The sequence below is a fragment of the Macaca thibetana genome, chromosome 16, assembly GCF_024542745.1.
Source record: "Macaca thibetana thibetana isolate TM-01 chromosome 16, ASM2454274v1, whole genome shotgun sequence".
In the NCBI taxonomy this organism is placed as follows: domain Eukaryota; kingdom Metazoa; phylum Chordata; class Mammalia; order Primates; family Cercopithecidae; genus Macaca; species Macaca thibetana.
Window position 1 is genome coordinate 54,224,678 of NC_065593.1, and position 27,555 is coordinate 54,252,232.

Sequence of the window (27,555 nt, forward strand, 5' to 3'; positions counted from 1 at the left end):
CCAAGACTAAAAACTGGTATCTCCTCTTCAGTCTCCTTACACATCTGAAATCATTCCTGCAATATGAGAGGCACTTTTATTAGGTGTAGCATCTATTAAAAACTCTAAAGCCAGGGTAGAATTTGCTGAACAAAGTAATAGCACTAGCCTAATAGGCATTACTTATAAGGACTTTTCCCCCTTTAATATAAAAGTATAACTACAGCAGTTCAATGTACAAATACAAAAAAAGTTCTCATACTAAAAAAAAAGTACCATAATACTGTACATACAAAAACTGTTCAACAAGAATGATTTAAATATGCCTGTTCTTCTCCAGATCTGGAAGACACAAATGTAAAGTTCTGCAACTGTATTATTGCTAAGAACATGTGCCCAGGAATACTGTGTTTCCGTTTCTCCCCCTCAGCCCAGCCCCGCCTCCAGAGTCCCCTGAGCTTGGATCATGAGCCAACAGCATCCCTGAAGATAACCAGAGCCAAATGTTTACTCAATGGAAGTCATTATTCAGTGAGCTGCTGCTTACCATAAACTATGAAAAGCACAGGTTTTAAGCCCGCCAGGATTAAATCCAGACGGAGGTCTTCCCATCCCCCGATTTGCTACTGGCAGTGCTTTTGTTGGACCCAGCTTTGGACCCCACTTTGGCCTTCTTCTCCCGGGGGCCATGAGGGTTGTTTTGGTGACTGTAGGCCTGAATTGCCAGATCCAAGCGTTCCTGAGCCATCCTGATCTCCCGCTGCAGAGCCTCCAGGTCAGCTGGGAGGTTCTCTTCATGGCTGCCATACTGCTGTTCCTGGGCTGTGTTGGCCTTGTTTTGCTTGTAGGCGATCTTAGCATTGGATAGTTCGGTGTACTGGATTTGATCTGGTTTGACAGCAATGTTATAGCCAGGGGGAGCAGATGGTGTATTCCAAGTGAAAGGATAATTATAAGCACCCGGATCCTCAAGTTCCCTCCTTTTACTGTTTAGTGAGTCTCGAATGGTCCCAAACCCTAAATGAAGCATCTCCCAAATGTTAAGCAAGAGGCAAAGGCCTGTAACACCATACATTATCAGAAGGAAGATGGTCTTTTCAGTGGGTCTAGAAATAAAGCAGTCTATCTTATGAGGGCAAGGAAGTCTGCTGCACACATAAAACGGGTGGACTTGGAAGCCATATAGAAAATACTGCCCTATCAGAAAACCCACCTCAAACACGGTCCTTGCCAGCAACTGCAGCACATAGATTTTCATGAGCCCATCTTCCCGAATCCGTCGTCGGCCATCATGCTTAGGTTTGGGTTGGCTCTGTTCTTTATTTTCTTTATCACTTTCTAACTCCATCTCTGGATACATCATAGGATCCTCTTCGTTATCCTCCTCTGTTTCTTCCAGAGCCCGGTGTTGTTTCCAGCGCATTGCATAGGGCTTGCTCCGAGCCGCCTTCTTGTCTGCTTCACCGTGCTCCATTTTGGCAATCTTGTGGATAGCATAACCCAGGTACATCACAGAGGGAGTTGCCACCAGGATGATCTGGAACACCCAGAAGCGTACATGGGAGAGGGGTGCAAACGCATCATAGCAGACATTCTCGCAGCCCGGCTGTTCTGTGTTGCACACAAATTTGCTTTGCTCATCATAATAGATGGATTCTCCTCCTACAGCTGTAAGGACAATCCGGAAGACAATCAGAACAGTGAGCCAGATCTTCCCCACAAATGTGGAATGGTTGTGAATCTCCTCTAGCAGGCGAGTCAGGAAGCTCCAACTCATGGTGATTGAATTGGTATGCCCTGATAAAAGTGGAAAAATACCAAAAGAAAATCAACAAATATATTAAATCTTAATTTAATTATTAATTTATGATATCTCTAGGAACTACTACTTTGAATACTTGAAATCTAACTTCAAGGTTCACAGTGGAACAAATGTTAGAATAAACAGCATCTCGGTTGGGTGCGATGGCTCACGCCTGTAATCCCAGCTCTTTGGGAGGCCAAGGCAGGCAGATTACTTGAGGTCAGGAGTTAAAGACCAGCCTGGTCAACATGGTGAAACTCCGTCTCTATAAAAATACAAAAATTACCCGGGCACGGTGGTGTGTGCCTGTAATCCCAGCTGCTCAGGAGGCTGAGGCAGGAGAATCACTTGAACAGAGCAAGACTCCATCTCAAAAAAAAAAAGAATAAATAGCATCTCACTCTCCACTATCTTCAGGCAGGTCAATTCACCTCAGTCAACACCTGTTGGCCCTACAAGGTCCTAGAGAGTATGGATTACTTTCACATCTCCTCTGGTTTGAAAGGTAAACTTGTAGCTACTATTTATCAAGATGTATTTCTCAGACCTCGGTTCTTTTTTTTTTTTTTTTTTTTTTTGAGACAGTTTCCCTCTTTCACCCAGGCTGCAGTGCAGTGGCGTGATCTTGGCTCACTGCAACCTCTGCCTCCTGTGCTCAAGTGATTCTTGTGCCTCAGCCTCCGAGTAGCTGGGATTACAGGCATGCACCACCATTTTTGTATTTTTAGTAGAGATGAGGTTTCACCATGTTGGCCAGGCTGGTCTCGAACTCCTGACCACAGGTGATCCTCCTGCCTTGGCCTCTCAAAGTGCTGGGATTACAGGTGTGAGCCACCATGCCTGGCCATACCCAGGTTCTTTACACATACTATTATTTCATGAGACCTTCAGAATTTTGTGAGATAGAGATTAAAAAAACACACAGGTATAGTTATTCGGTCCAATTACAGAAAAACCACCACGGAGAACATGAAGGGGACACCTTGGCTAGACTCCACTGTGAAGGGGTGACTTATTAGGAAACTTAAATTTTAGACAAGTGCTAAAAGGGATTAAGAAGATGGTACAGCTACAAACTGCTGGCAATCATTAAGAACTAAAAAGACGAAGGGAACTAGGAAGATCTTCCCTAGCTAGACTGTATAGCATACCAGATTTTGGTTTCACTTAGAAACCCACAGTGAATGGTTTTGCAATAAATATTATACCCCTTTACTATATAACAGAATCTACAAATTATACTTCTGTACCTTATTTATGGCAGACATTAAAAAATGATTGCCAAACTGAATTGTGAGGACATTAAATTCAATCAACAGCAAATCCACTTAAAATAGCATTTTAAAGGATAGTTTCTTTCTGAGATTCCCAGATCTACATCCAGGATCCAGGTAAAAAAACACCTAAATGAGGTAATATATGGGAAATCCCCAATAGAACCCCAACACAAAGTAGACTTAACTTTTAACTTGTCTTTCTCCCTCTCCCAGTTTACTTCTGCAGATTACAGATGATTTGTCAGCACCACCTAAGTTTAAATACACTTTACCTGTTGTCCAGAGCTTCTGTTACCCAAAATTTTCTTAGAGAAATGATGTTTTGATTGCAATTTTTCCAGATTCCCTCTGGAAAGGAAAAAGAAAAGAGCAGGTCATAAGCTTCCTGCCACAGAAAACAATGAATCACTAAAATGCTATTTTCAGAAAGAAACAAAGTTTTCTATGTACCATAAAAATCAATGAGAATAAGATGGAAACAGGCTTCAGTTTGAATACCAGTTTTCTCCTCCCCATACAGGTGGCAGGAGAAACTATGTAACAGGTGACCTAAAGATTCTTAAGTCACCAGTCCAAGAATATACAACAGGAAGATGAGTCAGTAGTAAAAGCATGAAGCAGATGAACTCTGGCACCTATAGGAAAAAGCCAAAGCAGAAGAATTGCAGCAAATTGAAAGTGGGTCACTAAAGGTCTTGCAAAAACCTTCACCCCGTCTGCTGTATTCCCTGAAGCAGCCAATACGCCTCTCAGGGGGATTTAAGCAGCTAACCAGGAGCAAGCTGTTTAGCTAAAACACCCAACAGCTGGCTCTCAGTCACAGGAACACCAGTCTCCATAGGAGGTGATTTACAGATACAACTGCTCACAAAAAGTCACAGAAAGAAAACACCTGTATCTGTACTGGATTAAACAGCAAAACAGAAAAGTTTCCAAGATGAATTATGCTCATCATCAAGCTCTGGCAACTCTGCATACCTCTGGCCAAATGTCATCCGTAAGGCGAGAAAATAAATTTAAAACAATTCCTGAATGTTATGTGTTTATAGTAAATTAAAAGAGTGCTTTGTTTTGTTGTTTAAAGATACAGAGAAAAAAAACTGGAACAATTTCCAAAGGACCAATGGGGAAAAAAAGGTGCAGGCATGAAGCTGCATAAAGATTTGCATATAAGCCTGGGCAATATAGTGAGACCCTATCTTTCCAAATTTTAAAAAAATTAGCTGGGTGTGGTGGCAGTGGTGGCCAATGCAGTCTAACCTGGTAGACAGAACAACACCCTCTTACACACACACACAAGCACACACAGACACACATGGCCCAGCACAGTGGCTCAGGCCTGTAATCCCAGGACTTTGGGAGGCCAAGGAGGGGGGATCACTTGAGTTCAGGAGTTTGAGACCAGCCTGGGCAACATGTGAAACCCAGTCTTCAACAAACAACAACAACAACAACATCCCCCAAAATTAGCATGGTGATGAACACCTGTGGTCCCAGCTACTCGGGAGGCTCAAGTGAAAGAATCACTTGAGCCCAAGAGGTAGAGGTTGCAGTGAGTTGTGATCGTGCCACTGCACTTCAGCCTAGGTGACAGCGAAACCTCAAAAAATAAATAAACAAAGAAGCAAAAAGATTTACATATGAAGAATCCAGGCCAGGCGTGGTGGCTCATGCCTGTAATCCCAGCACTTTGGGAAGCCGAGGTGGGTGGATCACCTCAAGTCGGGAGTTCAAGACCAGCCTGACCAACATGAAGAAACCTTGTCTCTACTAACTAAAAATACAAAATCAGCCAGGTGTGGTGGTGCATGCCTGTAATCCCAGCTATTTGGGAGGCTGAGGGAGGAGAATCGCTTGAACCTGGGAGGTGAAGGTGGCAGTGAGCTGAGATCGCACCATTGCCTTCCAGCCTGGGCAACAAGAGCAAAACTCCATCTCAAAACAAAACAAAACAAACAAAAGAATCCAGCTGAGCATGATGGCTCACACCTGTAATCTCAGCACTTTGAAAGGCTGAGGAAGGAGGATCACTTGAAACTGGGAGCTCAAGACTGCAATGAGCTATGATCATACCACTGCACTCCTGCCTGGGCGAAAGAGGGAGACTCTAACACAATAGAATTTCCAGTATAGCTCCCATGTCTAGTCCTGCTTCCCAACTGAGCTCACCACCTCTTTTCTCATTGAATATACAAGTTATAGAACCTCAAAACAAGAAGTAAATAATATAAAATCTTTAAACGGTGATTTAAGCCAGGTTTCCAACACAGAACTCCATGATTCCATCCACAAATTCTCTGCAGGCTCAGATTTTCCCTAAAGCCTGAAATTTCTATTTGTTCCAATAAGCCAAAATTATGAAAATACAATTAGTTAGAACTTATCTGTTATATCTCCATCCACAAAGATAAATGTGTATCTTTTTTTTTGAGACAGAGTCTCGCTTTGTCAGCCAGGCTAGAGTGCAGTGGCACGATCTTGGCTCACTGCAAGCTCCGCCTCCCAGGTTCATGCTATTCTCCCGCCTCAGCATCCCGAGTAGCTGGGACTACAGGCGCCCGCCACCACACCCGGCTAAATTTTTTGTATATTTTAGTAGAAACTGGGTTTCACCGTGTTAGCCAGGATGGTCTCGATCTCCTGACTTCATGATCCGCCTGCCTTGGAGCTCACTGCAACCTCCACCTCCCAAAGTGCTGGGATCGCAGGCATGAGCCACTACGCCCGGCTGATTTTTGTATTTTTAGCAGAGACGGGGTTTTCACCATGTTGGCCAGGCTGGTTTTGAACTCCTGACCTCAGGTAATCTGCCTGCCTCGGCCTCCCAAAGTGCTGGGATTACAGGCATGAGTCACTGAACCTGGCCTTTTTTTTTTTTTTTTTTTTTTTTGGAGACAAGGTCTCTTTGTTATCCAGGCTGGAGTGCAGCGACACGATCTCAGCTCACTGCAGCCTCAACCTCCCCAGATTCAGGTGATCCTCTCACCTGAGCTTCCCAAATACCTGAGACCACAGTTGCATGCCACCATGCCTGGCTAATTTTTGTATTTTTTGTAGAGAAGAGGTTTTGCCATGTTACCCAGGCTGGTTCTCAACTCCTGGGCTCAAGTGATCTGCCTGCCTCGGCCTTCCAAAGTACTAAGATTACGAGCATGAGCCACTGTGCCCGGTCTTTCTCTTAATATAACTCTGTGGGGAAAAAAATAGGCCGGGCGCGCTGGCTCACGCCTGTAATCCCAGCACCTTGGGAGGCTGAGGCGGGTGGATCACCTGAGGTCGGGAGTTTGAGACTGGCCTGGCTAACATGGTGAAACCCTGTCTCTACTAAAAACACAAAATTAGTCGGGCATGGTGGTGCGTGCCCATAATCCCAGCTACTCGGGAGAATGAGGCAGGAGAATGGCTTGTACCCGGGAGGCGGATGTTGCAGTGAGCCAAGATCATGCCATTGCACTCCACCTGGGAAAGAGCAAAACTCCATCTCAAAAAAAAAGAAAAAAAAAAACCCGGCTGGGTGCGGTGGCTCACGCCTGTAATCCCAGCACTTTGGGAGGCTGAGGCGGATGGATCACCAGGTCAGGATACCGAGACCAGTCTGGCCAACATGGTGAAACCGTGTCTCTACTAAAAACACAAAAAAATTAGCCGGGTGTGGTGGCACACACCTGTAGTCCCAGCTACTCAGGAGGCTGAGGCAGGAGAACGGCTTGAAGTAGGGAGGCAGAGGTTGCAGTGAGTCGAGACTGCGCCACTGCACTCCAGCCTGACAACAGAGCAAGACTCTGTCTCAAAAAACAAAACAAAACAAAACAAAACGCCCATAACATTAAAACCCATGTATGCCTATTGTTCCATTATTGGAACGCTAAGCATGTGGGAGTTATTTATATCCTACTTCTCAAGATCATTGCCAAGGTCTGATTTTTTCAAATTCAAAAAATTGCAATCTCAGACATAAATGGGTTAAAAGAAACAAACACACAAAAAACCCCATAATCACAGCTACTTACAAATGTTTTGGTTTTCCTTATGTCCTTCTAGTCTTTATCTAAATGAATACTCTTTCCAAAAAACATTAATTTACAAAGGGATCTAGTAGTAAAAATGAACTTTATTTTTTTTTGAGACAGAGTCTGGCTCTGTAGCCCAGGCTGGAGTGCAGTGGCACAATCTCGGCTCACTGCAAGCTCCACCTCGCAGGTTCATGCCATTCTCTTGCCTCAGCCTCCCGAGTAGCTGGGACTACAGGCGCCCACCACCACGCCCGGCTAATTTTTTGTATTTTTAGTAGAGACGGGGTTTCACCGTGTTAGCCAGGTTGGTCTCGATCTCCTGACCTCGTGATCTGCCCGCCTTGGCCTTCCAAAGTGCTGGGATTACAGGCCTGAGTCACCATGCCTGGCTTTCTCTTTTTTTTAAATTGAGACAGAGTCTCACTGTCGCCCAGGCTGGAGTTCTGTGGCACAATTTCAGCTCACTGCACCCTCCACCTCCCAGGTTCACACCATTCTCCTGCCTCAGCCTCCCGAAGAGCTGGGACTATAGGCATGCGCAACCACGCCCGGCTAATTTTTGGTATTTTTAATAGAGACAGAGTTTCACCATGTTAGCCAGGATGGTCTCCATCTCCTGACCTCGTGTTCTGCCCGCCTCAGCCTCCCAAAGTGCTGGGATTACAGGCGTGAGCCACCATGCCCAGCCAAACTTCTCTTACACTTGTTTACTATTTGTATTTCTTTTTGTGTAAATATGTTTACCAACTTAACTCCAACATCTCACAAAATGGGTGATGAGCAACTAACCTTCCTTCCTTCCTTCTCCTTTCCTCCTTCTCTTTTTTTTTTTTTTTTTGAGACAAGAGTCTCTCTCTGTTGCCTAGGCTGGAGCGCAGTACCACGATCTCAGCTGACTGCAGCTCTGTCTCCCAGGTTCAAGCAATTCTCCTGTCTTAGCCTCCTGAGTAGCTGGGACTACAGGCGCACACCACCATGCCCAGCTAATTTTTGTATTTTTAGCAGAGACGGGGTTTCACCCCGTTGGCCAGTCTGGTCTTCAACTCCTGACCCTCAGGAGATCCGCCCGCCTCTGCCTCCCAAAGTGCTGGGATTACAGGTGTGTCACTGCACCCAGCCACAACTGTCTTTCTAAAATAAAGAACCATGGGCTTCCTAAAATGAATGGCAGTATCACCACTGTTTTTACCCGTCGAGTCAGTAAGTTTTTCTTTGATACTCTTCCCTTTCCTCTCCTTCCAAGTTACTTTTTTTTTTTTTTTTTTTTTTTTGAGACAAGAGTCTCTGTCGCCCAGGCTGCAGCACAGTACTGCGATCGCTGCAGCCTTCATCTCCCGGATTCAAGCAATTCTCCTGCCTTAGCCTCCCGAGTAGCTGGGACTAAAGGTGTACACCACCATGCCCAACCAATTTGTGTTATTTTTAGGAGAGATGAGGTTTCGCCATGTTGGCCAGCCTGGTCTCCAACTCCTGACCTCAGGTGATTCACCCATCTCGGCCTCCCAAAGTGCTGGGATTACAAGCGTGAGCCACCATGCCTGGCCACAAGTTATCCATTCTTACTCTCAGTGAAATGTCAAATAATTCCTGGGGGATGACTGTGGTCTGGGAAACATTTTGAAAACATTAGTCCTCATTTCTGTAATGGGTCACTCATTCTCTAGGCAAGCCCTCTCCCCAGCAGCTATGTATTAACAAAGCATTAAGGATTGGCTTACAATGTTACAGAGTACAATACTCCACCAGAGAAATTAAGATCATTTCAAGAAGCAGAAGGCAGGTTCTGGAATTAACATTTCTAAATAGAATATGTCACTACCAATTGTGGTCTCACTGTGAAAAAAAGCTGGTTCTTGCTCCGCTGAAGTTTCCTTTCTCCTGAACCATTATTATTATTATTATTATTATTATTATTTGAGACAGAGTCTTGCTCTGTCTCCCAGGCTGGAGTGCAGTGGCATGATCTCAGCTCACTGCAAGCTCTGCCTCCCGGGTTCACGCCATTCTCCTGCCTCAGCCTCCCGAGACTATAGGCGCCCGCCACCACGCCCGGCTAATTTTTTTATTTTTAGTGGAGACGTGGCCTCACCATGTTAGCCTGGATGGTCTCAATCTCCTGACCTTGTGATCCACCCACCTCAGCCTCCCAAAGTGCTGGGATTACAGGCATGAGCCACCGCACCCAGCCCTGAACCATTATTTTATCTACTTTTTTCTTGAATGGCTTCTTAAATTATTTTTTTAAAGAATGCTGCAATTCATGGAAGCCCATAATTCAAAAGGATTCACTCACTCACACACAAAAAACCCTGGAGATCTGCAGAGGGGCCCCTCAGTCTTCAGAACTGATCAGTGCACAAGTGAGGAAATGGTCTACACAAGGGACCTGAACAGGTGCCTAAAATTCAGGACATAGGGCCGGGAGCGATGGCTCACGCCTGTAATCCTAGCACTTTGGGAGGCCAAGGCGGGTGGATCACCTAAGGTCAGGAGTTTGAGACCAACCTGGCCAACATGGCGAAACCCTATCTCTACTAAAAATACAAAAATTAGCCGGGTGTGGTGGCATGTGCCTGTAATCCCAGCTACTTGGAGGCTGAGGCAGGATAATCACTTGAACCCGGGGAGAAGAGGTTGCACTGAGCCGAGATGGCGTCACTTCACTCAAGCGTGGGTGAAAGAGCAAGACTCAGTCTCAGAAAAAAAAAAAAAAATTTTTTTTTCAGGACCTGTCTTCTCTGGCTTCCCTGCTTCTGAAAACAAACTCGGTTATAGTGTAAGGGCTGAGAGTCTGAGAGTCAGCTGTGAATGGCTCTTATGAATAAAAAATCATTTCTCCATACTCCATCTACAAATAGAAAATGACATGGAAGCACAAGAGGTGGAGATGGGTAGAGGCCAAATATCTCAATGTCTTTTGCTAATTAGTAAAGCCCCAATTTTTCATTATTATTTTTTTGAGACTGGGTCTCGCCATCACCCAGGTTGGAGTGCAGTGGCGTGATCTCAGCTCACTGCAACCTCCACCTCTTGGATTCAAATGATTCTCCTGCCTCAGCCTCCTAAGTAGCTGGGATCCAACTGATTTATATGTACTTTTATACTTAATATCTTCATGAATACATCCTAAATGCCTTGTCAACTCAAGTTGAGTTTGTATCTATAAATTCTAGGAGGTGGTATTGTTAGGTCACAGGCAATGTAAATCTGCATGGTTTTTGCTTTGTACTGTCATTTGATTTTCAAAAAAGGCACTAGTAATTTACAGTGCCTGGCAATGAATGTATACTTAAAACAACTTCACCTCCACCTCTTCAGCACTGGCATTATGCTCCTTTACTAAATGCAAAATGGCATTTCAAAATCATGTCAATTGTATGTTTCTAAGACAGTAGGATACGTTCCCCCTCATATATCCAACCTCTTTGTGGGTTATTTCCATCCTTTTACCTATTTGTCTACAGAAGGTACTCTTGATATAGTATAGGCATTAATTATTTGACATTTAATATAAACATCTCAGTTTATTTTACTGACTTCCTTCAAATTTTATTATTTTTATAGAATCGTATCAATTCTTTAAAAAATTAGAAGGTTTAAAAAGTTGATTTTTTCTAAAGTGGCTTCTATTTTTTAAAAAGAGTACTGCAATTCATGGTAGCCCATAATTCAAAAGGATTCACTCACACAAAGAAAACCTAAATACTGAAGAAAATCATGTTTGCTTATATAACATTTATTAGAAATAAAATGTGCTATTTTTAGTCTATTTCCTAATAACTTTGACACAAATCTACCTTGTCTTACACTAGAAAACAGAATTTTAAAAATGGGCTGGCATCAACATGGTAATAAATTACGTAATTCTCTCTCAAATTCTTATCTCAAGAGCTTTCTATAGGTTATATCCAAACAATCAAATTAACACCGCGTTTTTTTCCAGCCGGGCGCGGTGGCTCAAGCCTGTAATCTCAGCACTTTGGGAGGCCGAGACGGGCGGATCACGAGGTCAGGAGATCGAGACCATCCTGGCTAACACGGTGAAACCCCGTTTCTATTAAAAAATACAAAAAACTGGCCGGGCGCGGTGGCTCAAGCCTGTAATCCCAGCACTTTGGGAGGCCGAGACGGGCGGATCACGAGGTCAGGAGATCGAGACCATCCTGGCTAACACGGTGAAACCCCGTCTCTACTAAAAAATACAAAAAACTAGCCGGGCGAGGTGGCGGGCGCCTGTAGTCCCAGCTACTCGGGAGGCTGAGGCAGGAGAATGGTCTAAACCCGGGAGGCGGAGCTTGCAGTGAGCTGAGATCCGGCCACTACACCCCAGCCTGGACGACAGAGCAAGACTCTGTCTCAAAAAAAAATACAAAAAACTAGCTGGGCGAGGTGGCAGGCGCCTGTAGTCCCAGCTACTTGGGAGGCTCAGGCAGGAGAATGGCGTAAACCCGGGAGGCGGAGCTTGCAGTGAGCTGAGATCCGGCCACTGCACTCCAGCCTGGGCGACAGAGTGAGGCTCCGTCTCAAAAAAAAAAACAAACAAAAAAAACCCGCATTTTTCTGTAAAACAGAATTCATAGTTTTGTTTTTTGTTTTCTGAGACAGAGTGTCGCTCTGTCACCCAGGCTGGAGTGCAATGGCGAAGTCTCAGCTCACTGCAACCTCTGCCTCCTGGGTTCAAGCAATTCTCCTGCCTCAGCTTCCCAAGTAGCTGGGATTACAGCCTCTTGCCACCACGCCTGAGTAATTTTTCTATTTTTAGTAGACATAGGGTTTTACCATGTTATCCAGGCCGGTCTCCAACTCCTGACTTCAACTCATCCCTCTGCCTCAGCCTCCCAAAGTGCTAGGATTACAGACGTGAGCCACCACGCCCAGCCGAATTCATAGGATTTTTGAAGATCGAATGTAATGAACACTATTTGAATTATTTCAGCAGGTAGATTCTAATATTAAACTCATTTTAAAGATGAGGAAATTAGGTTTAAAATTTTATAATTTGCCGGCCAGGCACAGTGGCTCACGCCTGTAATCCCAGCACTTTGGGAGGCCGAGGCGTGTGGATCACCTGAAGTCAGGAGTTTGAGACCAGCCTGACCAAGACGGAGAAACCCGCCTCTACTAAAAATACAAAATTAGCCAGGCATGGTGGTGTATGCCTGTAATCCCAGCTACTTGAGAGGCTGAGGCAGGAGAATCGCTTGAACCAGGAAGTCGGAGGTTGCAGTGAGCTGAGATCTCACCACAGCACTCCAGCCTGATGACAGAGCAAGACTCCATCTCAGAAAGAAAGGAAAAAAAAAAACTTTATAATTTGCCGACCAGGCGCAGTGGTTCATTCCTGCAATCCTAGCACTTTGGGAAGCTGAGGCGGGCGGATCACCTGAAGTCAGGAGTTCAAGACCAGCCTGACCAAGATGGAAAAATCCTATCTACTAAAAATGCAAAATTAGCCAGGTGTGATACTGCAGGCCTGTAATCCTAGCTACTTGGGAGGCTGAGGCAGGAGAATCACTTGAACTCAGGAGGCAGAGGTTGCAGTGAGCCGAGATCGTGCCATTGCACCCCAGCCTGGGCAACAAGAGCGAAACTCCATCTCAAAAAAAACCAAAAACCAAAAAACTTTATTATTTGCCTAAAATCATCTACTTATTAAGTAATGAAGCCAGAATTAGAAGTCAGGCAGTCTTGCACTAGAGTTTGGGCTCTTTCTTGACCACTCACTAGTAAAGAATTACATTACAGGCCGGGCGTGGTGGCTCAAGCCTGTAATCCCAGCACTTTGGGAGGCCGAGACGGGCGGATCACGAGGTCAGGAGATCGAGACCATCCTGGCTAACACGGTGAAACCCTGTCTCTACTAAAAAATACAAAAAACTAGCCGGGCGAGGTGGCGGGTGCCTGTAGTCCCAGCTACCCGGGAGGCTGAGGCAGGAGAATGGCATAAACCCAGGAGGCGGAGCTTGCAGTGAGCTGAGATCCAGCCACTGCACTCCAGCCCGGGCGACAGAGCGAGACTCCATCTCAAAAAAAAAAAAAAAAGAATTACATTACAGATGGAATTATGTACAGGTTCAATGTGACCCTAATCCCAATCTTTAGGATCAGAGCTGTGAAAGAAAAGCACAAGGCTGGGCACAGTGGCTCATGCCTGTAATCCCAGTACTTTGGGAGGCCGAGGTGGGTGGATCACCTGAAATCAGGAGTTTGAGACCAGCCTGGCCACCACAGTAAAACCCCCTCTCTACTAAAAATACAAAAATTAGCTGGGCGTGGTGGCAGGCACCTATAATCCCAGCTACTCAGGAGGCTGAGGCTAAGACTGGAGAATCGCTTGAACCTGGGAGGTGGTGGTTGTATTGAGCCAAGATCACGCCATTGCACTCCAGCCTGCGCAACAAGAGTGAAACTCTGTCTCCAAAAAAAAAAAAAAAAAAGGAACGCACAAACACCAGAAAGAAAATAAATAAATTTCAGAGTTTAAGATCTTAAAATGTAAAATGGAATGAAGGTTTAAAAGCAAAATAAAACAAGCTTTCTTCATAGCTGGGGAGGAAGGAATAAATGGTATCTTTGACAAAAATGATTTAATTAAGAAGGATAATTTATTTGGGCATTGAGAATAGGAAGATCACAAAACCACTATTAATTAAAAAATTCACTTTTAAGTGTATCTTTGGAAAAGTCTCTAATAGTCTCATGTTTAAAAAAAAAAAAAAGGCCAGGCACGGTGGCTCACATCTGTAATCCCAGCACTTTGGGAGGCTGAGGCAGGCGGATCACGAGGTCAGGAGTTCAAGACCAGCCTGGCCAAGATGGTGAAATCCAGTCTCTACTAAAAATACAAAAATTAGCCAGGCCTGGTGGCAGGCGCCTGTAATCCCAGCTACTCGGGAGGCTGAGGCAGGAGAATTGCTTCAACCCGGAAGGCGGAGGTTGCAGTGAGCCAAGATCATACCACTGCACTCCAGCCTGGGCAATACAGCAAAAGAGCAAAACTCCATCTGGGGGTGTGGGGTGGGAAGAAGCTGGCTGGGAGTGATGGCTTACGCCTGTAATACCAGCACTTTGGGAGGCTGAGATGGGCGGAACACTTCAGCTCAGGAGTTCAAGACCAGCCTGGACAAGATGGCGAGACCCCATCTCTATTTAAAAAAAGAAAACAAAAAATAAAACCTCTCAAGTTTTTCAAATCAAGCACTAAAAACCCCCCATTAACTTGCGTCCTGTTTTTACTATTTTACTGTGGTAGAATACACATAAAATGTACTATCTTATTAAGTGTACAGTTGAAGTATTAAATACATTCATAGCATTATCAACCATCACCACTACCTCCAGAATTTTTTTCTCTTTTTTTTTTGAGACGGAGTCTCGCTCTGTTGCCCAGGCTGGAGTGCAGTGGCCGGATCTCAGCTCACTGCAAGCTCCGCCTCTCGGGTTCACGCCATTCTCCTGCCTCAGCCTCCGGAGTAGCTGGGACTACAGGCGCCCGCCACCTCGCCCGGCTAGTTTTTTCGTATTTTTTAGTAGAGACGGGGTTTCACCGTGTTTGCCAGGATGGTCTCGATCTCCTGACCTCGTGATCCACCCGTCTCGGCCTCCCAAAGGGCTGGGGTTACAGGCTTGAGCCACCGCGCCCGGCCCCAGAATTTTTTTCATCTTGTAAAACTGAAACTCTAGACCCAGAAACAGTAACTCCCCATTTCCCCTTCTCCCAGCCCCTGGCAATCACCATTCTACTTTCTCTATGGTTTTGACTACCTAATTATCTCATATAAATGGAATTATGTATTTCTCTTTTTGTGTCTGGCTTATTTCACTCAGCATAATGTGTTCAAGGTTTATCTACGTTATAGCATGTGTCAGAATTTCCTTCCTTCGGCCGGGCGCGGTGGCTCATGCCTGTAATCCTAGCACTCTGGGAGGCTGAGGCAGGCAGATCACGAGGTCAGGAGATGGAGACCATCCTGGCTAACACAGTGAAACCCCCTCTCTACTAAAAATACAAAAAATTAGCTGGGTGCGGTGGCAGGCGCCTGTAGTCCCAGCTACTCAGGAGGCAGAGCTTGCAGTGAGCCGAGATCGCGCCACTGCACTCCAGCCTGGGTGACAGAGAGAGACTCCGTCTCAAAAAAATTAAAAAAATAAAATAAAAAGAATTTCCTTCCTTTTTAAGGCTGAATAAATGTTCCATAGTATGTACATACCACATTTTTTAAATCCATTCATCTGTTGACAGACACCTGGGTTGTCTACAACTCTGGCCACTGTGAATAATGCTGTTATGAACATGGGTGAACAAATCATTCAATTCAATTTTTTTTTTTTTTTTTTTTTTTTGAGGCAGAATCTCTCCTCGTCACCTAGGCTGTAGTGCAGTGGCATGATCTCGGCTCAGTGTAACCTCTGCCTCCCAGGTTCAAGTGATTCTCCTGCCTCAGCCTCCCAAGTAGCCAGGATTATAGGCATGCACCACCACACCTGACTGATCATTCAGTTCTTTTGTTTTAACATCCAGAAGTGGAATTGCTCCATCATATGGTAATTTTTAATTGGTGGAGGAACATTACACTGTTTTCCACAGTGGCCAATTTTTTTTGTATTTTTAGTAGAAACAGGGTTTCACCACATTGGCCAGGCTGGTCTCGAACTCCTGACCTCAGGTGATTCGTCTGCCTCAGCCTCCCAAAGTGCTGGGATTACAGGCGTGAGCCACGGCGCCTGGGTGAAAAGTGATTCTTTTTTTTTTTTTTTTTTTTTTTTGAGATGGAGTCTAGCTCTGTCGCCCAGGCTGGAGTGCAGTGGCCAGATCTCAGCTCACTGCAAGCTCCGCCTCCCGGGTTTACGCCATTCTCCTGCCTCAGCCTCCCGAGTAGCTGGGACTGCAGGCGCCCGCCACCTTGCCCGGCTAGTTTTTTGTATTTTTTAGTAGAGACGGGGTTTCACTGGGTTAGCCAGGATGGTCTCGATCTCCTGACCTCGTGATCCACCCGTCTCGGCCTCCCAAAGTGCTGGGATTACAGGCTTGAGCCACCGCGCCCGGCCGTGAAAAGTGATTCTTAACCTTGAATTTTGTGAAACTAAGCAAGCAATGGACTAGAAGGCAAGAGATTCTAATCCCAGAATGTAATCCATGCACTTCAGAAATAAGTTCTTTCCATATCCTAATTTCTGTAATAAATGAAAAATATCAAGTTAGATGATTTCTAAAATCTCTTCCATTTACATCTGATGAAAACTATCTCAGAGTAAAATTCACCAAACTGATAAATTATGTGGAACTTAAAACTCTAGGGATAGGAAAAAAGCAAAGTATTGGCAGTAAAATTAAACAATATAACAAGATGTTAAAATTTTAAAAAGGCACTTCCCAAACAATCATTTCAGAAAATTTGTGGTTGAACTAAACTAAAAAATTTCAATATTGACTCACTGTAATTCCAAAGTAGGTATTAATAATCTAGGCATCCCAGCTCATGAGCTGAGCAATCCACTAAGAATCGCGCTAGTGACTCATACCCCTGAACGCGACTGCTTTATGTGCAAAGACAAGGAATCAATTAAAGGGTTTACAATGAAGTGTTGTTTAACTGGAACGTTTTAAGTGGAAGTTAATTCCACATGAGTGATAATAGATGTTTAATAACTAGCTAGTGACAATTTCTAAGCAAAAGCATTATGGCAGCTAAACAGCAAATAGTAATCTATGTGCTACAAACATGAAAACAACTTGTTTTCAAAAGAACTCTTGGCTATGAACAATATTTGAAAAACCTAAAATATAATTTGTGTTGAATCAAATCATAAAACCTCATGGAGAGAGTAGTTTGAGATCTTGGCTGTATCAACCAATGAGGAAACAAAAGGCACCATTGTGGGTTGAAGTGCCAATTTTCGCTGGCAAAAAGCCATTCTATTTGAATGTAAGAACCTTCAGGAACCAGCTGGAGAAGTATGAGGAACCTGGGATAGGGATAATATATTCATTCACAACATATCCTAAGTGGAACTGTCTTCATGCAAAGAGGACAATATTGGAACATATGTCCAAAACAGCCTAAGATTAGGTCAAACCAACTGTTCTGAACAACCCTCAGTCTAGAAAAACGAACATGTCTAAGACAAAAATAAATGTATGATTTTCCAATATGACTACGTTTAAGATACACAATTTCTTTTTAAAAACCCATACCATCGGCCGGGCGCGGTGGCTCATGCCTGTAATCCCAGCACTTTGGGAGGCTGAGGCAGGCGGATCACCCGAGGTCAGGAGTTTGGGACCAGCCCGACCAACATTGGCGAAATCCTGTCTCTACTAAAAATACAAAATTAGTGGGCGTGGTGGTGCGTGCCTGTAATCCCAGCCACTCGGGAAGCTGAGGCAGGAGAACCATTTGCACCCGGGAGGTGGAGGTTGCAGTGAGCCAAGATCGCACTCCAGCCTGGGCAACAAGAGAGAAACTGTTTCAAAAAAAAAAAAAAAACACCCATACCATCATACACCAATGGCGTCATCTGGTACAACTTTTCTGGAAGGCATCTTTGCAATAGTTATCAAGAACTTTAAAGTGCTTATATCCTTTAATCAATAATTCCACATTTAGTAATTTACCCTAAACAAATGCAGGGCATTTATTATAAGAAACATATATAATTCATGGTATAACCTCCATAATGGAATATTGTACAACCATTATGGGGGGAATAGGGAGTAACTGCTAATGGGTATCAGGTTTCTTATTGACAGAATAAAAATATTCTAAAATTAGGCTGTGGTGGCTCACGCCTATAAATAATCCCAGCACTTTGGGAGGCTAAGGCGGGTGAATCACCTGAGGTCAGGAGTTCGAGACCAACCTGACCAACATGGTGAAACTCCATCTCTACTAAAAATATAAAAAATTAGCTGGACATCGTGGCAGGCACCTGTAATCTCAGCTACTCGGGAGGCTAAGGCAGGAGAATCACCTGAAACCAGGAGGCAGAGGTTGCACGGAACCAAGATCATGCCATTGCACTCCAGCCTGGGCAACAAGAGCGAAATTCCATTTCAAAAAAAAAAAAAGAGCCCGGCTTCAGTAAATTGTATGATAGAGCCACTTAATAAAAATAGAGTACACTGAAGAAAGTCTAGGTGTGGGGCCAAGATCAAGGGCTCACTTTGGACAACGCAATTCAAATTACCTCCTCTGAGTATCTCCGTGGAGATGTGGAATAGGCAGCCAGGATCAAAAAAGAGGTCTGGTTACAGATAAAAATGTGGCAGTATTCAAAATATATATGGTAACCGAAGCCACAGAATGGATAATTTCAGGAAGGAAAATTTTGAATCCAAATAAACACCTACTCTGGATGGGCAATTAAGAATTCCAAGTCTGGCCGGGCGTGGTGGCTCAAGCCTATAATCCCAGCACTTTGGGAGGCCGAGACGGGTGGATCACGAGGTCAGGAGATCAAGACCATCCTGGCTAACACGGTGAAACCCCGTCTCTACTAAAAAATACAAAAAAACTAGCCGGGCGAGGTGGCGGGCGCCTGTAGTCCCAGCTACTCAGGAGGCTGAGTCAGGAGAATGGCGTAAACCCGGAAGGTGGAGCTTGCAGTGAGCTGAGATCCGGCCACTGCACTCCAGCCTGGGTGACAGAGCAAGACTCCGTCTCAAAAAAAAAAAAAAAGAATTCCAAGTCCACGAATGACTCAAGGGGAATTCCTAAAAATAGGGTTCAGCTCTAATTTACTCTGAACATTCCCAAAAGGAATGTTATCACTCATTAGTTAAGTAATAACAATCAAGCCAAAACTGATAAATACTACACAGATGTGGATGAAAATAATCTCTGTAACTATTTGGAAGTTGAATATAGTTTAGAGATTAGAGGATAAGAATAGGGGTGTGTGAAGTTTATCCCATTTATACAGAGGAAAAACATCAAAACTTATTCTGAAACCCTATGCATTTCTTTCCTTTTTTTTTTTTTTTTTTTTTTTAAGATGGAGCCTTGCTCTGTCACTAGGTTTGAGTGCAGTGGTGTGATCTTGGCTCACTGCAACCTCCGGGTTCAAGTGATTCTCCTGCCTCAGTCTCCCGAGTAGCTGTGACTACAGGTGTGTGCCACCATGCCTGGCTAATTTTTGCATTTTTAGTAGACACGGGGTTTCACCATGTTGGCCAGGATGGTCTCTATCTCTTGACCTCATGATTCCCCCTGCCTCGGCTTCCCAAAGTTCTGGGATTACAGGCATGAACCACTGTGCCTGGCCTCTTTCCTCTTTTTTTTCTTTTTTTTAATTTCTTATTTCTGTAGAGACAGGGTCTCATCATATTGCCCAGGTTGGTCTTGAACTCCTGGGCTCAATCAATCCTCCTGCCTTGACCTCCTGAAGTGCTGTGATTACTGGTGTGAGGCACCATGCCTGGCACCTTTTTCCTTTTTTTTTTTTTTTTTTTTTTTTTTTGAGATGGAGTCTTGTACTGTCGCCTAGCCTGGAGTGCAGTGGCACGATCTCGGCTCACTGCAACCTCCGCCTCACAGGTTCAAGCGATTCTTCGGCTTCAGCCTCCCAAGTAGCTGGGACTATAAGCGTGCACCACCACACCTGGCTAATTTTTCGTATTTTTAGTAGAGACGGGGTTTCACAGTGTTAGCCAGGATGGTCTCGATCTCCTCATCTCATGACCTGCCTACCTTGGCCTCCCAAAGTGATGGGATTACAAGGTGTGAGCCACTGTGCCGGGCTCTTTCTTCTTTTTTCGAGACAGAGTCTTGCTCTGTCGCCAGGGTGGAGTGCAGTGGCGCGATCTCGGCTCACTGCAACCTCCGCCTCCTGGGTTCAAGCAATTCCCCTGCCTCAGCCTCCAGAGTAGTTGGGATTACAGGCGCGCGCCACTACTCCCAGCTAATTTTTTGTATTTTAGTAGAGACAGGGTTTCACTATGTTGTCCAAGATGGTCTTGAACTCCTGATCTCGTGATCCGCCTGCCTTGGCCTCCCAAAGTGCTGGGTTTACAGGTATGAGCCGCCATGCCTGGCCTCTTTTCTTTTTTTTTTTTTTTTTTGAGACGGAGTCTCGCTCTGTTGCCCAGGCTGGAGTGCAGTGGCGCAATCTCGGCTCACTGCAAGCTCCGCCTCCCGGGTTGACAACCTGGCCTCTTTTCTTTTTGCAAATAGAGACTGTCCCACTCTGTCAACCAGGGTGGAGTGCATGGTATGATCGCAACTCACTGTAGCCTTCAACTTCTGGGCTCAAAAAACCCTCCTGCCTCATCCTCCCGAGCAGCTGAAACCACAGGTGTATGCCACCACATCCAGCTAATTTTCAAATTACTTTTTGCAGAGACAGGGCCCTCACTATGTTGCCCAGGGTGGTCTCAAACTCCTGGGCTCAAGGTATCCTCTAGCCTCAGCCTCTGAAAGTGCTGGGATTACATGTGTGCCACTGAACTCCAGACTGGGTGACAGAGTGAGGCTCTGTCTCAAAAAAAAAAAAAAAAAAACAGTCAAATTAGCCAGGCGTGGCAGCATGTGCCTGTAGTCCCAACTACTTGGGAGGCTGAGGCAGGAGAACTGCTTGAACCCGGGAGGCGGAGGTTGCAGTGAGCTGAGATTGCACCACTGCAACTCCAGTCTGGATGACAGAACAAGACTCTGTCTTAAAAGAAAAAAAAAATTAGTCAAGTGCAATAGTGAGAAAGGGGAAAAGAAAGAGTCCAACTATTTTTTTTGTTTTGTTTTAATCAAGTGCTTACATGTTTTGGGGGGGAAAAAAAAGGAGCCAGGTGCCTTGGTCTGTAATCCCCAGGTGCCTTGGTCTGTAATCCCCACATTTGAGAAGCCAAGAGGACTGCTTGAGCCCAGAAGTTCAAGACCAGCCTGGGCAACACAAGAAGACCCTGTCTCTACAAAAAAAATTTTTTTAATTAACTGGGCATGATGGCAGTGTGGGCCTGTGGTCCCAGCTACTCGTGATGCTGTGGTGAAAGGATCTCTTGAGACCACCACTACACTTTAGCTTGGGCAACAGGACAAGACTCTGTCTCAATTATTTAAAAAAAAAAAAAAAAGGGCTGGGCGCAGTGGTTCACGCCTATAATCCCAGCACTTCGGGAGACGGAGGCGGGTGGATCACCTGAGGTCAGGAGACCAGCCTGACCAACATGGAGAAACCCCGCCTCTACCAATACAAAATTAGCCGGGCATGGTGGGGCATGCCTGTAATCCCAGCTGCTTGGGAGGCTGAGGCAAGAGAATCTTGAACTCAGGGGCCAGAGGTTGTGGTGAGCCGAGATTGCGCCACTGCACTTCAGCCTAGGCAACAAGAGCAAAACTCCGTCTCAAAAAAATAAAAGGGCCAGGCACAGTGGTTCACGCCTGTAAACCCAGCATTTTGAGAGGCTGCGGTGACCTGAGGTCAGGAGCTCGAGACCAGCCTAGCCAACATGGTGAAACCCTTTATCTACTAAAAATACAAAAATTAGCCGGGCATGGTGGCACACACCTATGATCCCAGCTTCTCACGAGGCTGAAGCAGGAGAATTGCTTGAACCTAGGAGGCAGAGGTTGCAGTGAGCCAAGATCCTGCCACTACACTCCAGCCTGGGTGACAGAGTGAGGCTCAGTCTCAAAAAAAAAAAAAAGAAGTTGAATGACTTAATGGGCACCAGAATGCTTTTGTCCAAATTGTGCTGGTGTTACAAGCAATATAGCCTCAAAGAACAAAGCTTCAACTGAGAGCTGGAGAAGAATTCATTTCCCAGAATACTTCATTTCTTTCTCTCTCTCTCTCTTTTTTTTTTTTTTTTTTTGAGATAGAGTCTCACTCTGTCACCCAGGCTGGAATGCAGTGATGCGATCTTGGCTAACTGCAACCTCCACCTCCCAGGTTCAAGCCATCTTCCTGCCTCAGCCTCCTGAGTAGCTGGGATTACAGACGCCTGCCACCACACCCAGCTAATTTTTTGTATTTTTAGTAGAGATGGGGTTTACACCATGTTGGCCAGGCTGGTCTTGAACTCCTGACCTCAGGTGATCCACCCGCCTCGGCCTCCCAAAGTGCTGGGATTACAAGCATGAGCCACCACTCCTGGCCCCATTTCATTTCTTTAGAAGTAAAATGCTACCTGCAAAGAGATAATCATATCCTTGTTTTAGGAAAACTCTTTGGGCAACATATTCCACAGGTCTGAAAGATAAACCTTTACTGCCAAGGAGTGCTCTCAGCCAACTACAGTACTTGTAAAATTCAAGAATGTATAACTGTATGCCAGCCAGTACTAACAGGTCATTCATTCTTTGGAGTTGTAGAAAATAGCAATGCTCAAATGCCCAGCTAGTATTTTGTACTTAAAATTTTTTGCATTAAATCTTAAAAAATATTTTTAAAAATACATTTTAATAGGTCCTTATTTCAACACAAGCTGAACTCATCAGCTATAGTAGTATGTTTGAAAAACAACTGTTGCCACTCAGCTGATATTAACAGCTCAGAACTGTTTTCTCTGTCTAAATTTCAGGTTAATGATACCAGCCAAAATCTATCTTCTCATACCTATTCTCAAAGTAATGGTCTTACAAAAATAATAATCTGGTCGAGTGTGGTGGCTCATGCCTGTAATCCCAGCACTTTGGGAGGCAGAGGCAGGTGGATCACCCAAGGTCAAGAGTTGGAGACCAGCCTGACCAACATGGTGAAACCCTGTTTCTACTAAAAAATACAAAATTAGCTGGGCGTGGTGGGGCATCCCTGTAAACCCAGCTACTTGGGAGGCTGAGGCACGAGAATCGCTTGAACCTGGGAGGTGGAGGTTGCAGTGAGCCAAGATAGTGCCACTGCACTCCAGCCTGGGCAAGAAGAGCTAAACTCCATCTCAAAAAAAAAAAAAAAAAAAAAAAAAAAAAATCCTACTTTTTCTTTGCCTAATTTTTTATCAAATATTTTGAACAGAAGCCACATGTATTTCTACACTACAATAAAAGCGTAAGTTCAGAAATAAGTAATCATACCCCCTAGTCAAGCTTAACTATAGGAAAGAAGGACAGGACAGGAAAGGAAAGGAGGGGAAAAAAGAACTTAGCTGGGTATACTCAGGAGGCTGAGGCAGGAGGATGATTTGAGCCCAGGAATTTGAGGCTGCAGTGTACTATGACAGCCTGGGCAACATAACAACGTCTTGTCTTAAAAAAAAAAAAAAAAAAAGAAAGAAAGAAAAAGGAAAAAGAAAAAAGGACACACCTCACCAATTTTGAAATGTGAACGAAATGCAAATAAAGCAATAGTTTTTTGGAACTCATCACTTTGCATTGAATTAGGCATGGAACAACCACTACTCATTTGTTAAGATAATGATGCTCTGGATTTAAATTATATATCCTGTATTCTAAGATCCTCGTTACTGAACTGATTGATAGGCAAGCCTGGACCTGGGGGGAAGTGGACTAATCAGAAACAGAACCCTGCATTCCTTCCCTTTGGCTGACTTATACAAATAAAAGAATAACATTTAATTGACAAAGGATAATAGCTTATAAGTAAGATTGTTATGTTGGAGATGTGTTAACTTAAGTCCTTTGAATTAAAAGCTAAAACTCAGTTTTACCTTCATGAATTGATTAGAGAGAAAATTACCAGGTCCTTTGCTCTTTTTTAAGAGAACTGTGGTGGCTACCTGGTAGAAAACAATTCTTAAGTCACACAACCTCAAAAGTTAAAAGTGCTAACTTTTGAAAAGGATGTTTGAAATGCTTTGGAAAATTGCACAACAGTTGAAGCAGTAAATAATATTAAGCCATTACAAATCAGGACAAATATTAACAGACCTTGCATATAACTTCTATGTATCTCTTCAATACGCCCTTCGCCTACAGCACTCAGGGCACAAAAATCTGGGGAAAACTTAAAACTAAGATCTGTTTATCGGAGCTTTTTACCTTCTACCCAGAAGAGTTCGTGTTTCTTTAATTCTGCCATTACACAGTACTTAAGACATCCAAAGCAACTGCAGTGATACAACTCTATGCTAAGTTTTTAAAAAGATCAGTAAACTTAACCCACAACTCACAGTATTTTAATCAGGAGTTCTGGAAGTAAGGGTATTTTTCTGTTTTTTTTCCATACCCTCTGAGGTTGAAATTTTTTTACTCTTTTACTCTGAATAATACCTAAACCCTCCCTAGGGAGAGAAATATTTTACTCCTAAATGACATTATTAACGCATTTTTCTACAGATATTAATGTACTGGAGATATGCTGTTTCCTGCTTATTAGGAAATTAAAATCCCTTTCATTTATGTAGTTTGATTTTTTACAGCGCTTTCATATACTCACTTGAACGTGTACACGACACAAACATACAACAAATTTAGACTTATCAGGCATACCCTCAGCCAGAACTTATTCAAACTTACTCGATTTCACATCGTCTTGATGTTAACAAAATTAAGCATGAGCACAATGAAATCCGTATTACTACCAGTTCTCAATGAACAAAAAGAAAAACCAAATTCGCCCATTTCGCAAGGGAAAAGTATCAGACAATCGCAAAAAAAGAAAAAAAATCTCAACCATACATTCACGTAAATCTTTTCAACTCAGAGCTCCAAACGCAGTCGACAACCACACAACTGCCCACAATCACAGCGGTAGCGCCTACTCTTAATTTTGAAGCTAGAGACTTAAGGATACACACACACACACACACACACACACACACACGTTCTCTAAAGTTTGACAAAGTGGGGGAAAAGTCATTTTAAGTAAAGAAAACGAGTTAATCAGGAGGCGATGAGCCCAGTCCTTCCGCCCCGCTTTCCCGCTTCCAGCCCTCGAACTAACCCTCCTCTAACCCCCGAGAGGCAGGAGTTCTAGCGGGAAGATGCGGAAAGCGGCCGGAGACTCAGGGACCGAAGTCGGGGAGACAAAGAGCAGCCCGCCAAGCGCCCGGGTGGCGAGGGGCGGCCCGGCTCCGCCCTGCGCCCCTAACCGCCCGGGTAGTTGTCGGCACCGCCGGGGGGCCGCCGAGTGCGCGCCGCCTCTGCCCGGGCTCCCCGACAGTCCCCCGACAACTCCGCGGCCCAAGACACCCCCGAGCCGTTTCCCTCCGGATTTGGGAGCCGAGCGCTTGGGGACAAAGAGGGAGGGTGCGCCGGGGGCAGTGGCAGGACGCGGGCCGGCGACGCCCCTCCGGACTCGGCGGGAACCCCTCGGCGGCGCCCCCCTCCTCCCCCCGCTCCGGCCGCGCTCTTCCCTGGACCTCCGGAGGTGCTCCTCGGCCCATCTTCGGGCTCCCCACGAGTTCTCCCGCCTCCCCCTGGGACCCCGCCCCTGGCCCGCTTCTCCTCAGCCGGCCCTGCGGCCGCCCCTCACCCGGCGGCGGGTTCCCCCGGAGCCGCCTCCTCCGCCGGGCCTCGGCCCGTCCCGCCGGCCGCGGCCTCATGTGCCCAGCGTCGCCATCGCCTTCGCCTTCACCCTCGCCTCTCCTCCACCTCCTCCGCCGCTGCCGCCTTCGCCTCAGTCTCCAGCCGAGGCAGAAGCCGCTCCCGCCGCCGCCGCCGCCGCCTCCCGCTCCCGCTCCCGCCGCCGGGACCCGCGGGAAGGCGCCTGCGCACTGCGCGCTGCGGTGGGGGCGGGGGCATCCCGCCGCGGCCCGGGAGCGGGGGGCGCGCGGCACGTGGCGCTCGAGTGGGAGGGGGCGCCCCGGAACGCGCGGGAAGCGACGGGAGCGCCAACTTTCCGCGGTCGAGTCCTCGCCGTGCTCTCGGATAGTCCGGGACGCGGGGGAGGCGCGGCGCGCGTGTGAGTCACCCGCGTGGAGTTTGGACCCCGGGTGGGCGCAGACTTCGCTCCGGGCAGTTCTCCTCCAAGCTGATTTTCGGGCGAGAGTCCCCTGCTAGCCGCGCCTCAGTTTGAGCTGGCCGCTAACGGCGCCGTGGGTTCTCGCCTTACCTGGGTATCCTGGGTTGGTTCAGCGGGCCCAGAGTTGTCTTCTGCGCGCTCCGCCGAGGCCTTGGTCCATTGTAGCACGGGATGCTAATGTCTCCTCCTAGGTTCTGCTCTACAATTCCTCGAGGATCTGGCGGGCCCTGGGTGGATCTAGCTACCCTAGCGTGTTTGAGTCGGGGCTCTTAGAAGTGCTCTAGATACTTTTCAGGTCCTGAACTTCTCGGATTAGCAAGACCCTAATAGGCTATTTCCTCTTAACTCTTTGCATCCCAGCAGGGTCCCATTCAGAGGACTTGGGAAAATTTTTCATGCATAGGAATCCCCAGTTTTAAAATGCCCAGTAGGAAACCGAAAATTCTCCAAATGCTTTAAGTAGAGTGAGACTTTGGCTAATAAAGGAAGGCTTAGTAAAGAGATGGGCGACCTCTGGAATTATCTCATCTGAGCATCAGAATGCCGATGGATAGGCTTTTATTATTTTGCCCTTTTGACCAGAGGAAATTAAGCGCTAACAAGTGAGGTTACTTGCTGCAAGTCAAACTCCCCAACCCAAAGCCAAGCCCTAAGGGCTAGCCGCAGAGTGGAAAACTTGAAGGCTAGGCATCTAATGCACTGACCAGTTTTTTGTGGCCAGTATGGTGTTTTCCAAAAATATGAATTAATTACCAAAATATTAAAATCCAGATTTCTGGCTTCCCTAAAAAGTCAAAACGTGCTTACTTTGAGCTGCCCTTTTCACATGGCAGCTCCTCTTGAGTCACCTTGTCCGGGTAGGCAATGTCCCCACTCAGCTACTTAAATCATTTCATGACCTGCTTGGCCTAGGAGCATTTAAGTACTTCTCCCTGTGATTGCTGTAGTCTGTCCCCACGTCTTATCACATTGCCTCTCTACAGATGTATTTAAAATGACAAGTGTGGGATGGATGCGGTGGCTCACGCCTGTAATTCCAGCACTTTGGGAGGCCTAGGCAGATGGATTGCTTGAGCCCAGGGGTTCCAGACCAGCCTGGGCAATATGGCAAAACCCCCATCTCTACAAAAAATATAAAAATTAGCCGGGTGTGGTGACACGCACCTGTGATCCTAGCTACTCCAAGCATGAGGTGGGAGGATCGCTCAAGCCCGGCAAGGCTGCAGTAAGCTGAGATCGCGCCACTGCACTCTAGCCTGAGCGACAGAGTGAGACCCTGTCTCAAAAAACTAAGTGAAAAAAATAAAATGACCAGGGTGGAAACCCTGAAAATACCTGGAAATAATAATAAATAACATGTAACTAAAATAACACAGTAAACAACATCATTGTACCTGTTGAATAAAATATTAAAATTCTCACAGCCTGCAACTGTAAACTAGCATAAATCACTTTGTTGTTTTTGTTGTTTTTGTGACAGAGTCTCACTCCGTCGCCCAGGCTGGAGTGCAGTGGGGTGATCTCGGCTCACTGTAATGTCCACTTCCCAGGTTCAAGAGATTCTACTACCTCAGCCTCCGGAGTAGCTGGGAATACAGGCACCCGCCACCATGCCTGGCTAATTTTTGTA

The 27,555-nt window shown here is 45.6% G+C and overlaps 2 protein-coding genes across 3 annotated transcripts in view; one reads left to right on the top strand and one right to left on the bottom strand.

Annotated features, from left to right (window-relative positions):
• Positions 1-27,555, top strand: part of CCDC103 (coiled-coil domain containing 103) — a 144,924-nt gene that overhangs the window by 50,313 nt on the left and 67,056 nt on the right. The gene's annotated exons all lie outside the window — the stretch shown is intronic.
• On the bottom strand, positions 163-26,242 carry GJC1 (gap junction protein gamma 1). 2 transcript variants are annotated; one of them, XM_050763115.1, is made up of 3 exons: positions 26,016-26,242; positions 3,333-3,408; positions 163-1,776 (listed from the first exon to the last, which is right to left on the bottom strand). In XM_050763115.1, the coding sequence occupies exon 3, from the start codon at positions 1,754-1,756 to the stop codon at positions 566-568; it is 1,191 nt and encodes a 396-aa protein (XP_050619072.1). In that variant the 5' UTR covers positions 1,757-1,776; positions 3,333-3,408; positions 26,016-26,242; the 3' UTR covers positions 163-565. The 2 variants fall into 2 exon arrangements, with proteins under 2 accessions (XP_050619072.1, XP_050619073.1); XM_050763116.1 differs by lacking the exon at positions 26,016-26,242 and adding an exon at positions 25,437-25,641.